This window comes from Aedes albopictus, chromosome 2 (genome assembly GCF_035046485.1).
Source record: "Aedes albopictus strain Foshan chromosome 2, AalbF5, whole genome shotgun sequence".
NCBI classification, from domain to species: Eukaryota; Metazoa; Arthropoda; class Insecta; order Diptera; family Culicidae; genus Aedes; species Aedes albopictus.
In genome coordinates this window covers 50,476,647-50,491,210 of record NC_085137.1, presented here as the reverse complement: position 1 = coordinate 50,491,210, position 14,564 = coordinate 50,476,647, and the positions used below count along the sequence as shown (strand labels likewise).

The 14,564-nt window shown below is 38.0% G+C and overlaps 1 protein-coding gene across 2 annotated transcripts; it reads left to right on the top strand.

The window, feature by feature from the left end:
* Positions 1–3,599: 3,599 nt before the first annotated feature.
* On the top strand, positions 3,600–13,633 carry LOC109421536 (uncharacterized). Of its 2 annotated transcripts, XM_062849677.1 has the most exons (4): positions 3,617–3,823; positions 11,351–11,632; positions 12,466–12,740; positions 12,802–13,633. In XM_062849677.1, exons 1-4 carry the CDS (start codon positions 3,808–3,810, stop codon positions 13,402–13,404), a joined length of 1,176 nt encoding a protein of 391 aa, XP_062705661.1. In that variant the 5' UTR covers positions 3,617–3,807; the 3' UTR covers positions 13,405–13,633. The 2 variants fall into 2 exon arrangements, with proteins under 2 accessions (XP_029727097.1, XP_062705661.1); XM_029871237.2 differs by lacking the exon at positions 11,351–11,632 and having other exon boundaries at positions 3,600–3,823.
* The last annotated feature ends 931 nt before the right edge of the window (positions 13,634–14,564 follow it).

Below are 14,564 nucleotides of genomic sequence, written 5' to 3'. Positions count from 1 at the left end.
GGGAACAGCTTTCATCGAAATGGGCGAAATGCATGATCGGCTATTGGCCGATCGCCAAAAGAATGTAAAGTTGAGGATCAAGGGTCGATTATTCAACTTCAGCATAATCATGCATAAGCATGTATACCTACGTATTTTATGCACAGATTGAACGCGAGTACGATCGCTGCCCAAGCCACAGCGTGAAGATCATCATAGGAGATCCAAACGCTCAGGGGCTCAGGTAAGACATGAAGAGGAATTCAGACCGACGATTAGTAAGTCCAGCGCCTACCAGCTGACGAATTAAAACGGGCTTCGACTTATCGATTTCGCCGCCTCCAAGAATATGGCCACCCGTAGTATATTTTTCCAACACAGCCTGCCTTATCATTACACCTGGAGAGACGTCAGAACTTATCGTATCGCTAACGTCGACTCCGGCCTCTACCTCCGGCCTCAGCATACGCACAGAATCTTGCTAGACGAGGGCGAGCTCGAGAGCATAATCAGCATCAAGTAAGTGGAACTAAGTCGATGTAACGAATGGTTTAACGTGAAGTGCAGAGTATTTTTGGAGAAGTACGTATCACAAGCGGTAATGCTGCAGCAAGGAACCCGGCAGAACGTGGAATGATACAAACATAAGAAAAAGCACCAGACGTGCTTCTTTCGGGAGTAAAAACTTCGTCTGGAAGAAGCGGAGTGTGAGGAAACGGAACTGCTGTGCCGTTCTCAAGAAGCATGGAAGTTCTACCAGAAGCGGAACGCATCCTGTAACGGCTTCGTGACATTCTGCAGCAACTGACAGTTATTTGACGGCTGTCAGTTGTTGCAGTTGTCGAATTTCATTCGATAAGTGAAACGCAAACATGTTGCAGCTATCGAACGTCTACTGTAGTTTGAAAACGTACCTATAGACCACCTCACGACGAAATTCTTTGAAAACAACAGTATCTGTCAAATTTGACAGGTGTTGGTCCTGTTGTTTTCTAATTTCCCGTAGGAAAGAAAGAGAGTGATTTCTTGATGACGTCACCGTGCAGTGGAGTATTGTCGGGGCAGAATGGATACTCATGAGAAAAACGGCAAGGGAAAAAGTACAACCTTAATAATTATATACAAAGCAAATAATTCCAATTTTAGTATGTGCTCGGTCGAAAGTTTACTTAGTAGACATAGGACGAAACAAACTGGTCAAAAACGTCAACAGCGGAAAGTAGACAAAAACAGAACTTTATGCAAAAAAGCCCGAATTGAATCAACTGGAATTGACCTAGTTTTATATATTACTAGCTGTCCCGGCAAACGTTGTCTTGCCGTCTTGTTGTGGTTTTTGACAACTGTTGAGCTCAAAATAGCACCGCACTCTACATTGGTTTCGTTTCGATTGTGTTGATTTCCTTCCCAGCTCATGAATAATCAGTACTTTATCAATTTTCCTATTTTTCTAGTTGATTTTCGTAACTTTTTGTACATATAAACACAGCCACCACAAATACGGACCGAACCGTGCAGGAGTCATGCTGATCGGTTCATCCGTTCTTGAGTTTTATTGCCTCAAAGGAAATTTCAAACTCATTTTTATATATATAGACTAGCTGTCCCGGCAAACTTTGTCTTGCCAGGTTGAAGTGGTTTGACAACTGTGGAGGTCATTTTAGCACAGCACTCTAGATTGGTTTCATTTCGATCCTGTTGAATTTCTTCTCGATTCATGAAAAATCATTACTTTCACAGTTGTTCTACTTTTTAGTTGATTTTCGTTACTTTTTATTACATATAAACACAGCCACCACGAATACGAATCGAACCGTGCAAGAGTCATGCTGATCAGTTCAGCCGTTCGTGACTTTTGTTGCCTCAAAGGGACTTCAAACTCATTTTTATATATATAGATTGACCTAGTTTTGTATATTATTCATCCGAAAACTAATCGTCGTTGCAGATTCATGGTAAAACAGAATATCTTCACACTTAATTCAGAATACCGTGTTCGGTAAATTTTTGACGAAAATGGAACAGCTGAATACAGCTATTTTGCATTGTTTACCTTTTGTACCCGGTTTTGACAGCTGGTGTACTGAACTTCAGTAAAATTGATTACCGAAGCTACCGAAATAGTTCTGCTGTTCTATTTTCGTCAAAAAAGTGCTGAACAGGCAATTCAGGATTGAGTGTGTTCATCCCCATGATATTTCCGAATGAATTAGGATATCTGTCGTGAACATTTGGTGAAATTGATGCAAAAGTTTACCACAATAGGAAGCAATCAGTGAAGTACTAGATTGAAAGTAGTGAGCTGGATTTTTGTATGGTGAGATGATCAATAGGAAGCAATCAGTGAAGTACTAGATTGAAAGTAGTGAGCTGGATTTTTGTATGGTGAGATGATCAATTCTCCGTTTTTGCAATGAAATGGTGCAAACAGCGTGGGTTATATGATTCTTTGCCTAATTTGATGCTGTTTGAGCAAAAGTTTGGGTAACTGTGTTATTGAAGTTGCAAGAAATAAATAATACAACAACACAGTTACCCAAACTTTTGCTCAAACAGCATCAAATTAGGCAAGAAATCATATAACCCACGCTGTTTGCACCATTTTATTGCAGAAACGGAGAACTGATCATCTCACCATACAAAAATCCAGCTCACTACTTTCAATCTAGTACTTCACTGATTGCTTCCTATTCTCCGTTTCTGCAATGAAATGGTGCAAACAGCTTGGGTTATTTGATTTCTTGCCTAATTTGATGCTGTTTGAGCAAAAGTTTGGGTAACTGTATTGTTGTATTATTTATTTCTTGCAACTTCAACAACTTAGTGACAAAAATCCAGCTCACTACTTTCAATCTAGTACTTCACTGATTGCTTCCTATTTTGAAAGGAAATTTTGTTACCCAAAGAGTAATATGATTTAATCGTGCTTTCTTAAAAATGCCGCCCTACTTCAATGGTCCATTATAATGTGAAATGATTACAATCATCTAAGTTTTCCATTTGTTTTTAGCATGGTTGATGCTAAGATATATTCGTATAAATTTTTGGGCGATTTTATCACAATCAATGGAGCACTGCAATGCACTGTATGTCTTTAGTAGAAAATCTATGGAAAAAAAAACTTTAATTTACAACACTGTTTCACATTCATTAGAATAACTACACATTTAATGCATATATTTATTTGTGAATGACATTTAAAATACTATTGAAAATATTGAAATTTTATAAAATAGATAAAAACGAGTCGATGCTCTGTCGTGGATCAGTTTTTAGTAGAGCTCTCTTAATACTTAACAAAAATGCGTGGAATGTTTTCTAGATAAATTATTAAAAGTATATTAGAAGTTTTCCTTTCTTCTCTATTCTCCTTTAAAATCAAATGGGCTACGTATTCGAAACGGGTTTTGCATATTTCAACTCAAATGAACTGTTCCATGCATAACATTTTACGCATCATAGAAACTCGTTGTTGTTGTAGGTTGATATACCATTGGTCGCTACTGTAAATAGACCTGTCTTCTATCAAGACTTGGCGTTTCATTTGAACGTTTCTCTCTTCTCTCGCAGGAAAGAACACTCTCTCGTAAAAGAGCACAGTTTCACGGATTTGTATAACTGAAAAGCCGGAATCAGCGGAATTTGTCGTCTAGTCAAACTTTAGCTACAATCGCGTGTGGTTGCATTGCACACCTCTAACCGGCACATCACAACGGGGTTAATTCGGTCATCAAAAAATTGCAACAACTGCTGTAAGAAGAAGCATCAACCAGCCAAGTGTTTAGTGAGTGGGCTTTGGTGAACCGTAGCAGTGCAGAAACAATAAAAATGGCCAACAACATCGGTATGTATGGGGGCACTTTCCTTTCCATTGCACTATATAAGTTGATTTCAGTAACAAATTCTGAAAACGACGTATAATCAATGGTGTAGCATTGATTATACGTCGTTTTCAAAATTTGTTACTGATTTTACCGTTGGGCGAAGATATTTCGGTAGTTATTTTCATATGGTTGTCGTTTTGGTGGCTTTGGATGATTAAGATAGAAAGCTAGTAGGTTGCGTAGCCTTAGGGCAAAATTGAATCGTACAGATATGTGTAGATGCAGCTGGAAGTGAAATAATTGATAATGACCACGAACCGGCGAAAATCGATCTTCCGAAGTGGTTCCTATACACATGTGTGAAAAGATGAGAACGAAGCAAAAAGAAATGATGATCTAAAAATACTTTAAATTTCCTGCTACTGCAGTATTGTATTACAAACATTCGCCTTGGATCGATTTTTCTGCTTGAGTCATTTGCCATCATCCCAGTTTACAGTCGGAGGAAACTATTGAGTTTAACTGAAAGTAATACTTTACATTGGATTCACACATGAATGCTAATGAAATTATCCTACATTTGCGGGTAAGACTGGATTTGAGCATAGTGTCGTAAGTTTGTTATTACGACGAATACAAACTACATACCTACATAGCTGCAACACGCCTTACCGGTTAACGCTCATCCGCCTCTAGTTGAGAAGTCTATACACCGCATCGCGGTTTGTGATTGCTCACACAGTGAATAGACAGCAACAGAGAGGAGCCAATCGTTGTTTTCTTTGCTTCGATGCATGAGCGAGATGAGCGATGACATCATCTTCGCCAGCATCCAATGATTCGATGCTTGGTTCTTTCAGTATCTTCTATCTAGCTTCTAGCAATTCTACTCAGATTGAAGAAGGAGATTTGGAAAGATTTATGCTTTGTAATAATTTTCAATGGGAAATGGATAGCGAACATTTTTTTTTTTCAATTTGCATCGTAGCATCGCTTTTTTAAATAACATAAATAACACGCAGTTCATGAGCTCACTCACATACTCAGCATATTACAATGTACCTAATTAAACAAATCTAAAAGATCGTCACTCGTAGATGAGCAAGCCCGGTATAAATTAACATCACTTAACCTGTCGAACATCTAACTACGTAGAATTGGATTGAAATCAGTTTTACTATAGGGAGGGACTGTACGAAAATTACGTTACAATTGTCGCCATTTCAGGATTCATGCATCTCTACACAATTGAATAATCTGAAAATTCTGATAAAGCCTAGGGTGATGATTGTTCATTCCATTTCCCTTACTAAATTGAAAGTAATCGATGAACGGCCTCGTGGCCTCATACACGTAGCCTAGATGCAATATCACGATGAATGTACTGTCCAGTCCCAGACAGATGGTGCATCATCAATACGTGTCACGTAAAAAGTCTCTATCTACATACATATGTGTACACAACTATAGTTTCGTGTGTATCATGCACAATGCAAATGCCTTCACCCTACGTATTTGGACTCGTCGTAAATTTACGGGATACTGCTAGCGCATGGTATGTGCTCGTTTATGTGTTTTAATATAGAAACAATGCAACGTTTTAAACGAAATACGCCTGATGTGTTTGTTATTTATTTGCTTTGTAACATTGGGCACACTTAAATTATCCCGCATAACATTTGCATATGTCATCTAATAATTGTTTTCCATGTTCTATCTACTTATCCAATAGTTTTCAAAATCGCATTCTTTTTTAGCTATCTGAAGCTATAACTTCAGAAACACATCAATGCAACTAAAAGTCCATCGGCAAAATGATTGCTCTTATCGAACTTTGCAGTTTGCAGTTATCGAAAGTCTATTATGCCTATGATCGCATATCAGTCCCAAATTTGCTGGGTTTTCTATTCATATGAGACAGTTATGCGTATAGGTATACCTATGATATATATCACTGAAGATTTTTTACGCGGTACGCGGTTTTTGAAATAACGCGGTTTTTTTACGCGGTACCATTACCGTCGTCAATGCAATTGAATTTTACATAAAATTTATTTAAATTGTACACCAAAAAGTACCAAAACATACAACAACTGCATGGAAACTGAGCTGACTGGAAGCATTGAACGTGTCCGTGTATGTTAAATAACAAATAAACCACTATCTTGCTAGCTTGTTACGATTGAAATCTTTTATCTTTTGGACATACACAATAGGGTTATTTGCTTAAATGTCCCAAAAAATTCAAAAAGTTAAATTTTCAACTTTATGGGTCAACAACGGTCTCCTAAGAATACTTTCCAAATCAAAACATCATTTTCGATTACAGGGGATAGACAAAATGATCGGGACAGGCAAAATTTCAACTTTTCAAAAAATGTTCAACTAGCTGTAACTCAAATTTTTACTGTAAGTTCATCAACTAGTTGTGTATCAGTGGTCCAAATTTGGGAGAGATCGGTCAATTTTCCACGAAGTTATAAAGATTCTTGAAAAAGGTAAAATTATCCGATGGCCAACTTTGAGCTGTTATATCTCTGGATTTAATGAACCGATTGCAATGAAATTTTGACCATTCATTACTTATATAATGAACTCTGGAAAACATTTGACTTAACTTGAAATTTTGTACAAGAGAAAAAGTTATAGCGTTTTTATTTTTTCCACGATTTTTTAGTAAATTGGTCTATTTTTACTATGTATTCCATTACTTTTTCAATTTGTTGACGGCTATGTTGTTACTTTCCTTCAAAACACATTTATATATACACTACCCGCCAATAATATGGAATCGTTGCAATACTCAGTATTGCAGCACCCAAAAAGTTTGGCATCACCCAAAATAAGGAGGAAAAAGTGTGTAAACCTAGAACCAATTAGGTTGTGGGTACGAGTTGCATTTTGAAAGAGAATTAGGGGGGTCATAAGTGATTTGTGCCTCAAAGACCTGAAATATTCACATTTTAGGGTGATGCCAAACTCTTTTGGGTGCTGCAATATTCAGTATGAGTGTTGCAATACGCGATTCCATATTTATGGCGGATAGTGTAAGTCAATTAGAGGGAAATTGAATGAACTATAATTTGCATCTTAAGTTTTGAAACGATGTTGAAGTTTTGGATAAGTGGTGTTTTATTAGAAAAATAATCCAATCGTTATAATTCTCTTCCGTGTTAAGAACTTTAAGTTAAATCAACGGTTTTTCATAGCTCATTATATAAGTCATAAATGATCAAAGTTTCATTGCATTCGGTTCATTGAATCTGGAGATATAACAGCTCAAAGTTGGCTATCGGATAATTTTACCTTTTCCAAGAATCTTTATAACTTCGTGGAGAATGGCCCGATCTCTCCCAAATTTGGACCACTGATGCACAACTAGTTGATGAACTTACAGTAAAATTTGAGAATATTTGATGCACTTTTCGAAAAGGTACAGCTAGTTGATTATTTTTTTTAAAGTGAAAATTTTGCCTGTCCCGATCATTTTGTCTATCCCCTGTATTTCAGAAAATATTCCTTGTGTTCCTCTAGAAGTGTTACAAAGAAGTCTTTTACGAAGTCTGACACGAATTACTTCACCAATTCCTTCATGATTTTTCACAAATCATCTCAGAGATTGTTTCAGATATTCGCCCAGGGATTACTTCAGAAATTCATCTGGATATTTTTTCAGAAATTTCTCTTGGCACTCGTTTGGAGAATGTATTTGTATAAATCTACCAAAAATTATTTTGGAAATTCTTCCAAAAAAATTTGAAAAAAAAATGCGGAAATTTGTCCGAGTATTCGGTTAAAAATTCCCTCACGGATTCTTTCAAAAAATATTCCATGGATTCATTCGAAAAAAATCTTCAGGGATTAGTTTTGAAATTCCTCCTATATATTACGAATTCCATAAATAATTCTGTCAATGCATCTTGCATGATTAACTTCTGAAATTCCTCCATTTTTTTTCAAAAAAATATCCATGAATTTGAGCAGCAATTCCTCCGAGGATTGCTTCAAAAATTTGTTCAGAGACTCCTTCAGAAATTTCTTTTATACAGAAGTCTTTGTGAAACTCAAAAATTTCTTTAGAAAATCCTTTAGATATTTACCCTATTTTTTCGGGAATTTTTATATTTTTTTTCCCAAAAATTTCTTCGGAAATTCCTTTAAGCGTTCTCTCAAACAATCTTCCTAAAATTTATCCCAAAACTTTCTCCGTTTGCAGATTGCTTTAGAAATGACTCTCGGGATTTTTTTTAATCTGAATTTATGTCAGAAAATCTGCCTGGGATAACTTTAGTAATACCTCCAGGGACACTTTGAAACAATGTGAGATCCATTCGGGAATTTTCTGCAGGGATTCCTATAGAAACTGCCCTAGGGGTTCCTTCATAAGTTTTTAGAGGGATTCCTTCAGAAAATCACCCAGGGCATTTATTATAAATTCGACTAATAATTTCTTCAGAAATATCTCCAGAGATTTCTTTACAAATTCTCCAAGGGTTACTTCAAAAAAACTTCCACAGATTTTTAGATATTTGTTTTTATTTGCAGAAATTCATCCAAGGATTTATTTAAAAAAAAAAACTTTCACGATTTCCTTAAAAAATCTCTTCTGCAGGGCTTTATTGGCTTCTTTTAAGGGCTTTATTGGAAACCCCTCGTGGATTTACTTCAATCCAGGAAATCCTGAAGCAATTCAGTCAAAAATTCTTTCACAAAATCCTCTAGGGACTTCAGAATTTCTCCAAAAACTCCTTAAGAAAGTCTTGCACGGATAGCTTCCAAAAATGTTGCATGTATTCCTTTGGAAAATACTTCAAGAATTCCTTTCAAAAAATCCTGCATAGATTGCTCCAGAATCTCTTAAGGGTTTTTTTTTATAGAGATTCCTCCAGAAACTTTTCAAAGCATTCATCTTTCATGAACTTTCCCATGGTTTTTTTTAGGAAATGTTCAAGGATACATTAAGAATCACAAATTCAGAACTCCTTCAAAATGTTCTCAGAAGCATTCCAAGGATTGCTTTAGAAATTCGACAAGACGTTATTAAGGAAATTCCCAAGATATCTTCACGTTCCTTTAGATATTCTTCCAAGACATTTCTCTTCCAGAAATTGCTCCAAGGATTTCTTAAGAATGTCTTAGGAAACCCTCCAAGGATTCCCTCAGAATGTTTCTACAGATTCTTTCAAAGATTTGTATAAGGATTCTTGCAGAAATTCACACAGAGACAGAGATATCATCTCAAATTCCTCTATGCATTTTCTCAGAAATTCCAAGCGTACCTCTAGGAATTTCGCTATGGATTCTTCCAGGAATATATTGAAAATTTGTTTTATTAGGGGATATCTTCAGGATTGTTTTCCAAAAATATCTAAAGATATTTTGTTAGGTATTTCAACAAGGGTTTCCAGGTGTTTCTTCAGAAACTCCATCTATAGAATGAGGTGAATTTTTCGATTGCTGAAAATTGAAAATATATATAAAATCACTGTTTACATATGGTATATCGTTTTTAATACCAGAAAAGTATGTGCCATGCTGCAGCAGTATGAGTAATAAACATTCTGGCAAAATTAAACTCAATTTGAAAATTAAGTGTTGAGTTATCAAAGTCTTAAGTGAGATTCGATTTTTTGAATAAAATTCAATTGTAAAGAAAAAAGGGCATGAAAATATTAAATAATCAAATTTTTTTAATCATCCAGTCGAAAGTGGGAATGATGTGGTGTTAAATGCAGGAAACTGCTTCTTAATAGCATTGCTGGTTTGGTTACTGTGCGCCATTACAGACACAGTAATCAAAACAGTTTCATTTTTTGAAGGTTCTTCCAAATAACAATGCAACCTAATGCAAATATTGCATAACAATGATGTTGGAAATAAAAACTTTGCATCCGATTATTATTAAAGAAGGTGTACAATAACATAGGACCAACTTTGTTGAAAATAAATAATAACAAGATTCGCTAGAGTCGAAAATCTGCATCAATGGAGCAAAAAGTATGATTTTTTTTTAATATGACCATCTTTGTGGATTAAATTTTCGATGAAAAATGCAACTAAAAGTAAATTTTTCTTATCTATCATTCAGAGAGCAATATTCTACTACTCTGGACAATTTTTTAGCCGAATCCGTGATGCTATTGCAACACAGGACTTATATGAACATTTTTTAGTAATTTCTATGAAAACAAGGCAACTTACTATATCAAGCTGGGAACTGCTTGGTGCATTATTACTGACCAACTAATGAGCTTTACCTTTAGTAGGATAGTATTAGATTCCAATACATCAAAAACTTCATGAAAAAGTGCATGTTAAGTATGTGGAAAGTTATGTCGAATTTTGAGAAATGGGGTTTTCTTGATGTTTTACGAAAACCGCTTCAGTTACACAATAAAGAACATTTTGCTTAATGTTATATTTTTCCTACATTTGAGAATAACTTTAGAAAGTTATGCAAAAAAACTGATAATGATATTATTGAAAAATAAAAAAGATATCGCACAAGAAAGTTGTCCGTTTTATAAATTGAACAGTCCTTACTGTAATAATACAAACTGCAAGTTTTAAACTAATTGACTATTAAAAATGTGCATAAAATCGAAGTATGTACATAAAATCGAGGGCCTATATAATCGAGGGTCCACTAGATCGAGATATACGTGTAGTACTCAGTGAAGAGAATTGTCAGACAAAAGAGGCACAAAACAAGCAACAAAGAAGGTGCGACGATTACTCTTTATCCCTACTGGTAACAGATAATGACATGATCTCGTACTACTGGTACTGTATTTGCAAAAGAGAGACTATTTGTTCTCTCTTTGGATTACTACGACGTAACATACATATAACTATTCGACAACTTTTACAGTACAGATCAAAAGACAATCTTTTAACTATCTTTCTAAGCAAAGATTGAACGAAACACAGAAGAAACAAAACAGACTCTCTTTCAAAAATGTTCCGCCAGGCATATTGGCTTACTCATTTGGGACTATTCATAAACCACGAAAACCTTTTGGAGGGAGGGGGTGTTCTGGACAAAGTCTACGCTCCATACAAATTTCAAAATTTTTGTATGGACGAAAACGAAAGTTTACGAGAGGGAGGGGGGTCTGAGATGACCAAAACTTGGTCTACGTGGTTTATGAACAGCCCCTTTGCGAACTTCACCCTATAGCATGCATCATGCAATTTCAGCTGACATGCACTCCATCCACGCTCGATCAAGTCAGCACATTGGGGGAGTCAGAACTAAAAATAGAAGCTGATTCAACGCCGCATACCTACGGTCGAAGCTGGACCCCGAGCCAGTCGTGCATTTGTCAGCAGTGCTGCTGACTGGGTCATAAACATTAGCTTTCCGATGCATAACTCTATACTTCCATCCAATGCATTGTAGCCAGATTGTGCATGTGCTTCTGTTATAGCTTATAGTTATTCATTGAGTAGGCTTTAGCTTGTTTCGGAATGCTAATGGCGTTTCAAAACCACGGTCACACTGCTGCAACAAAACCGTCGTCAACAGCATTTCACCCTGTTCACAGGTTTTGCGTCCCATCGTAGGCTTAAGGAAAAGAAACAACCACCAACGCACCAACCTGCTGGCTTCGTAGTAGACGCTTCTGTGGCTCACCCACCAAACGACGCTGTTGATGATGGCAATCAGCCTCCTCAGCAATCGGTTGATCAGCATGAACAAAATCCTGGTGCTGTATCTAACCCGGCCATTATCAGCAGCCCGACTGCTGAAAGTCCGAAAAGTAAGCAAGAAACCGGTTGCGTCGGGATCGTGGAAGAAAAGATCACCAGCCGTTGCTGGTTCGAAGGTACCTACATATGCGTGCTTGATGTTGTTTTGATCGAAATGTGCAAATTATGCTGTGCTGCGTCAAGTCACATGACGAAAAGTGTGGAAGATGACGTGTCTATGGGGTGGCATTCGTGGCCACGCCTCGAGCGCATCACTGAACTGTAGGAAGTGATGATGATGCGAGTTGTCTGTGTGGGAGGAGATCTTATTTCGCGCACACGTGACAATCGTTGTTATTAGAACAAATTGCAATTAGTGTCACCGTGTGATAAACTACATTGAGGAATTCTTCACTTAGAGTGACAGTAATCTGCTTATTTGATCTTATGCATATTAAGCTTATTTCTAATTTGTGTTGCCTGTTTTCTATAAGATTACTTTTCAGATTTTTTTCTTATTATATCAATAGCACACGATCGATGATCTACTAGGTTTATAGTAATGAGCAGAATTTTTGTATAGTGAGAAGGTAAATTCCCCGTTTCTGCACTGAAATGGTGCGAAAAGCGAGGGTATTATGATTTTTTGTTTAATGTTGTACTCTTTGAGCAAAACTTTGGACAACTTTAGCAACTTACCCTTTGAAGCCCGAATTTTTCCAAGCGTTATAATAGAGTTTTTCCACGTATTTATGTAGTTTTGGTACGCAACAGCATAACAAGGGTAAATTATGAAGCTGAATATATTTTCTGGATATCCTAGGTCATCCAAACTGTTCTTGAGTTTAGATGCTAAAGTCTACGGGTGTAACAGTAACTTTTTTCATTAAACAAAGCTACGATTTGTAATCTATCGTGTCCAGTATAGATAGCACTGCAATTTTTCTATGACTACTCATTTTTTTTCCAGAACTCAACACCGAAGACAAATTGGAGTACCAGTTCTTCCCGGTCAGCAAAGGAGTGGTCAACTTCAAGGTTCGCGCTCCGAACGATGCCCATCTGGCGCTGACCAGCGGCCCAGCAGAATCCGAACCCATGCTGGAGGTGTTCATCGGAGGCTGGAAGAACACCAAATCGGTCATCCGGAAGAACCGCGCCAAGCCGGACGTGTGCGAGGTCGACACTCCGGACATTTTGAACGCGGGCGAGTTCCGGGGATTCTGGGTCAAGTGGATGGATAATGTAGGTAGCTCTGGAATTACATGCTAACGTTCCTGCTAACAATAACTTTTTTCGATTTTAGGTAATCACCGTTGGCATGGAGGGAGCCGCCGCTGCATTCCTGTCCTACGAAAATCCGGATGCGTATGACATCAACTACGTCGGCGTGTGCACCGGATGGGGAGCAAATGGATCGTGGATCATTGAACAGAACGAACCGGAACCGTCGGCTCCGGTAGCAGCGGCCCTGGTATCGTCCAATGCGGCTTGCTGGATTCCAGCGGCCAACGGAGAAGTTCCTCCGAATGCTGTCGTCGGAGGAGCGGACGGCGAAGACATGTACATTGCACGTGCCCAGCACGAGGGAGCCATTATTCCGGGCAAGCTGGTTCCTTCGCATGGAGTAGCGTACGTAGCTTGGGGTGGAGTGGAGAACCCCAAAGAGGAATACGAAGTGCTGTGCGATGGAAACGGAGTATTTGTGCCGACCAGCGGTGGAGAAATCCCTCCAAATGCCATTCCAGCGGGCGAAAGTGAAGATGGGGAGCCTCTCTTTATTGGGCGTGTTTCGCACGAGGGCACTATGACGGTTGGCAAGGTCCAACAGTCGCATGGAGTGTGCTACATTCCCTATGGCGGACAGGAGATGGCTTTCGCCGAGTATGAGATCTATGTTAGCCAGTAGACATCGCCAGTTCGTCCACTATAGTAAAACTGGTTTGTGTCAACCGGATGCCTTAATGCCAAGCAATAGGGCCTTTATGCTTGTCAGACTTTGGAAAGAAATTTCGCTAGTACGAAAGCTGTAACCACAGATGCCTGCACAACTTATTTATTGTTGAAATGTAATGTAATTTAACTCGGTTTTATAATAAAATCACTTGCTTCCACAGAATGCTACCTGCATAAATCGAGTAGTGTCAATCTACCAAGTTTATTTCATTTGAATTTTGCAGATTTTGGTGTGGCTAGAAAAGTGCAAGGCAGTTAAAAGCTAATGGTAAAGGGATGTAATGTCTGAATAGTCTCTGTTGGCACAAACGGAATACCTATGATGGGAAGAGGGTATTTTCCAAGTGAGGACTGAAGGATCAGAAAGTTGGTACGGATTTGACAATATCAGTAGGGCACGGTCGGTGATTGGCGGAGAACTTTATTTTTAGTAATGCGCTGGATTTTTGTATGGTGACATGATATTTAACCCTTATGTGGCCGGCAGGGTACCCGGGTACCCAGCACCCATTTAAAATACACGGTGTAGAAAAAAGCAAAATGTTTGCCGGCCACATAACGGTTAACATCTCCGGCAAACGGTAACTGTGTTGCTGTATTTTCCATTTCTGGTCTCTTCAAAATGACACGAGATCAATATTTTTACTAATATGTAGTTGTTAAGAATAACTATAGGTAATTTTGTATCTGTCCCGGTGATTCTGGTGTGCAACTCGGTCAAACAATTTGTCCAGCTAATCAAAGAGAAATTCAAAGGATTCTGTCCATCCCATAAAAGGAAGCAGTTGTATCTTTAACGTACATCGTTCAAGCAACCCGGCCAGATATTTCCTTTGCTTCTTATTCCATCCTTCCATAATTAAAAAAAAAAAAAAAAAAAAAAAAAGACGCTAACCGCTCGGCCACGAAACCCACTACATTTACATGGTAAGTTTTGCAGTAATCCTACCTGGACGTAGATACTGGGAGGCGGTGAAGCGCTTCATACGCTATTTCAAGGGCACTTCAAACAATCGTTTGAAATATTCAGTAGGTATCTGGCAATCCGCAGCTTACTGCAATTACCTATGCAGATTGGGGGAGAGACGAAGAAAACCGAAGGACTGTCCGTAG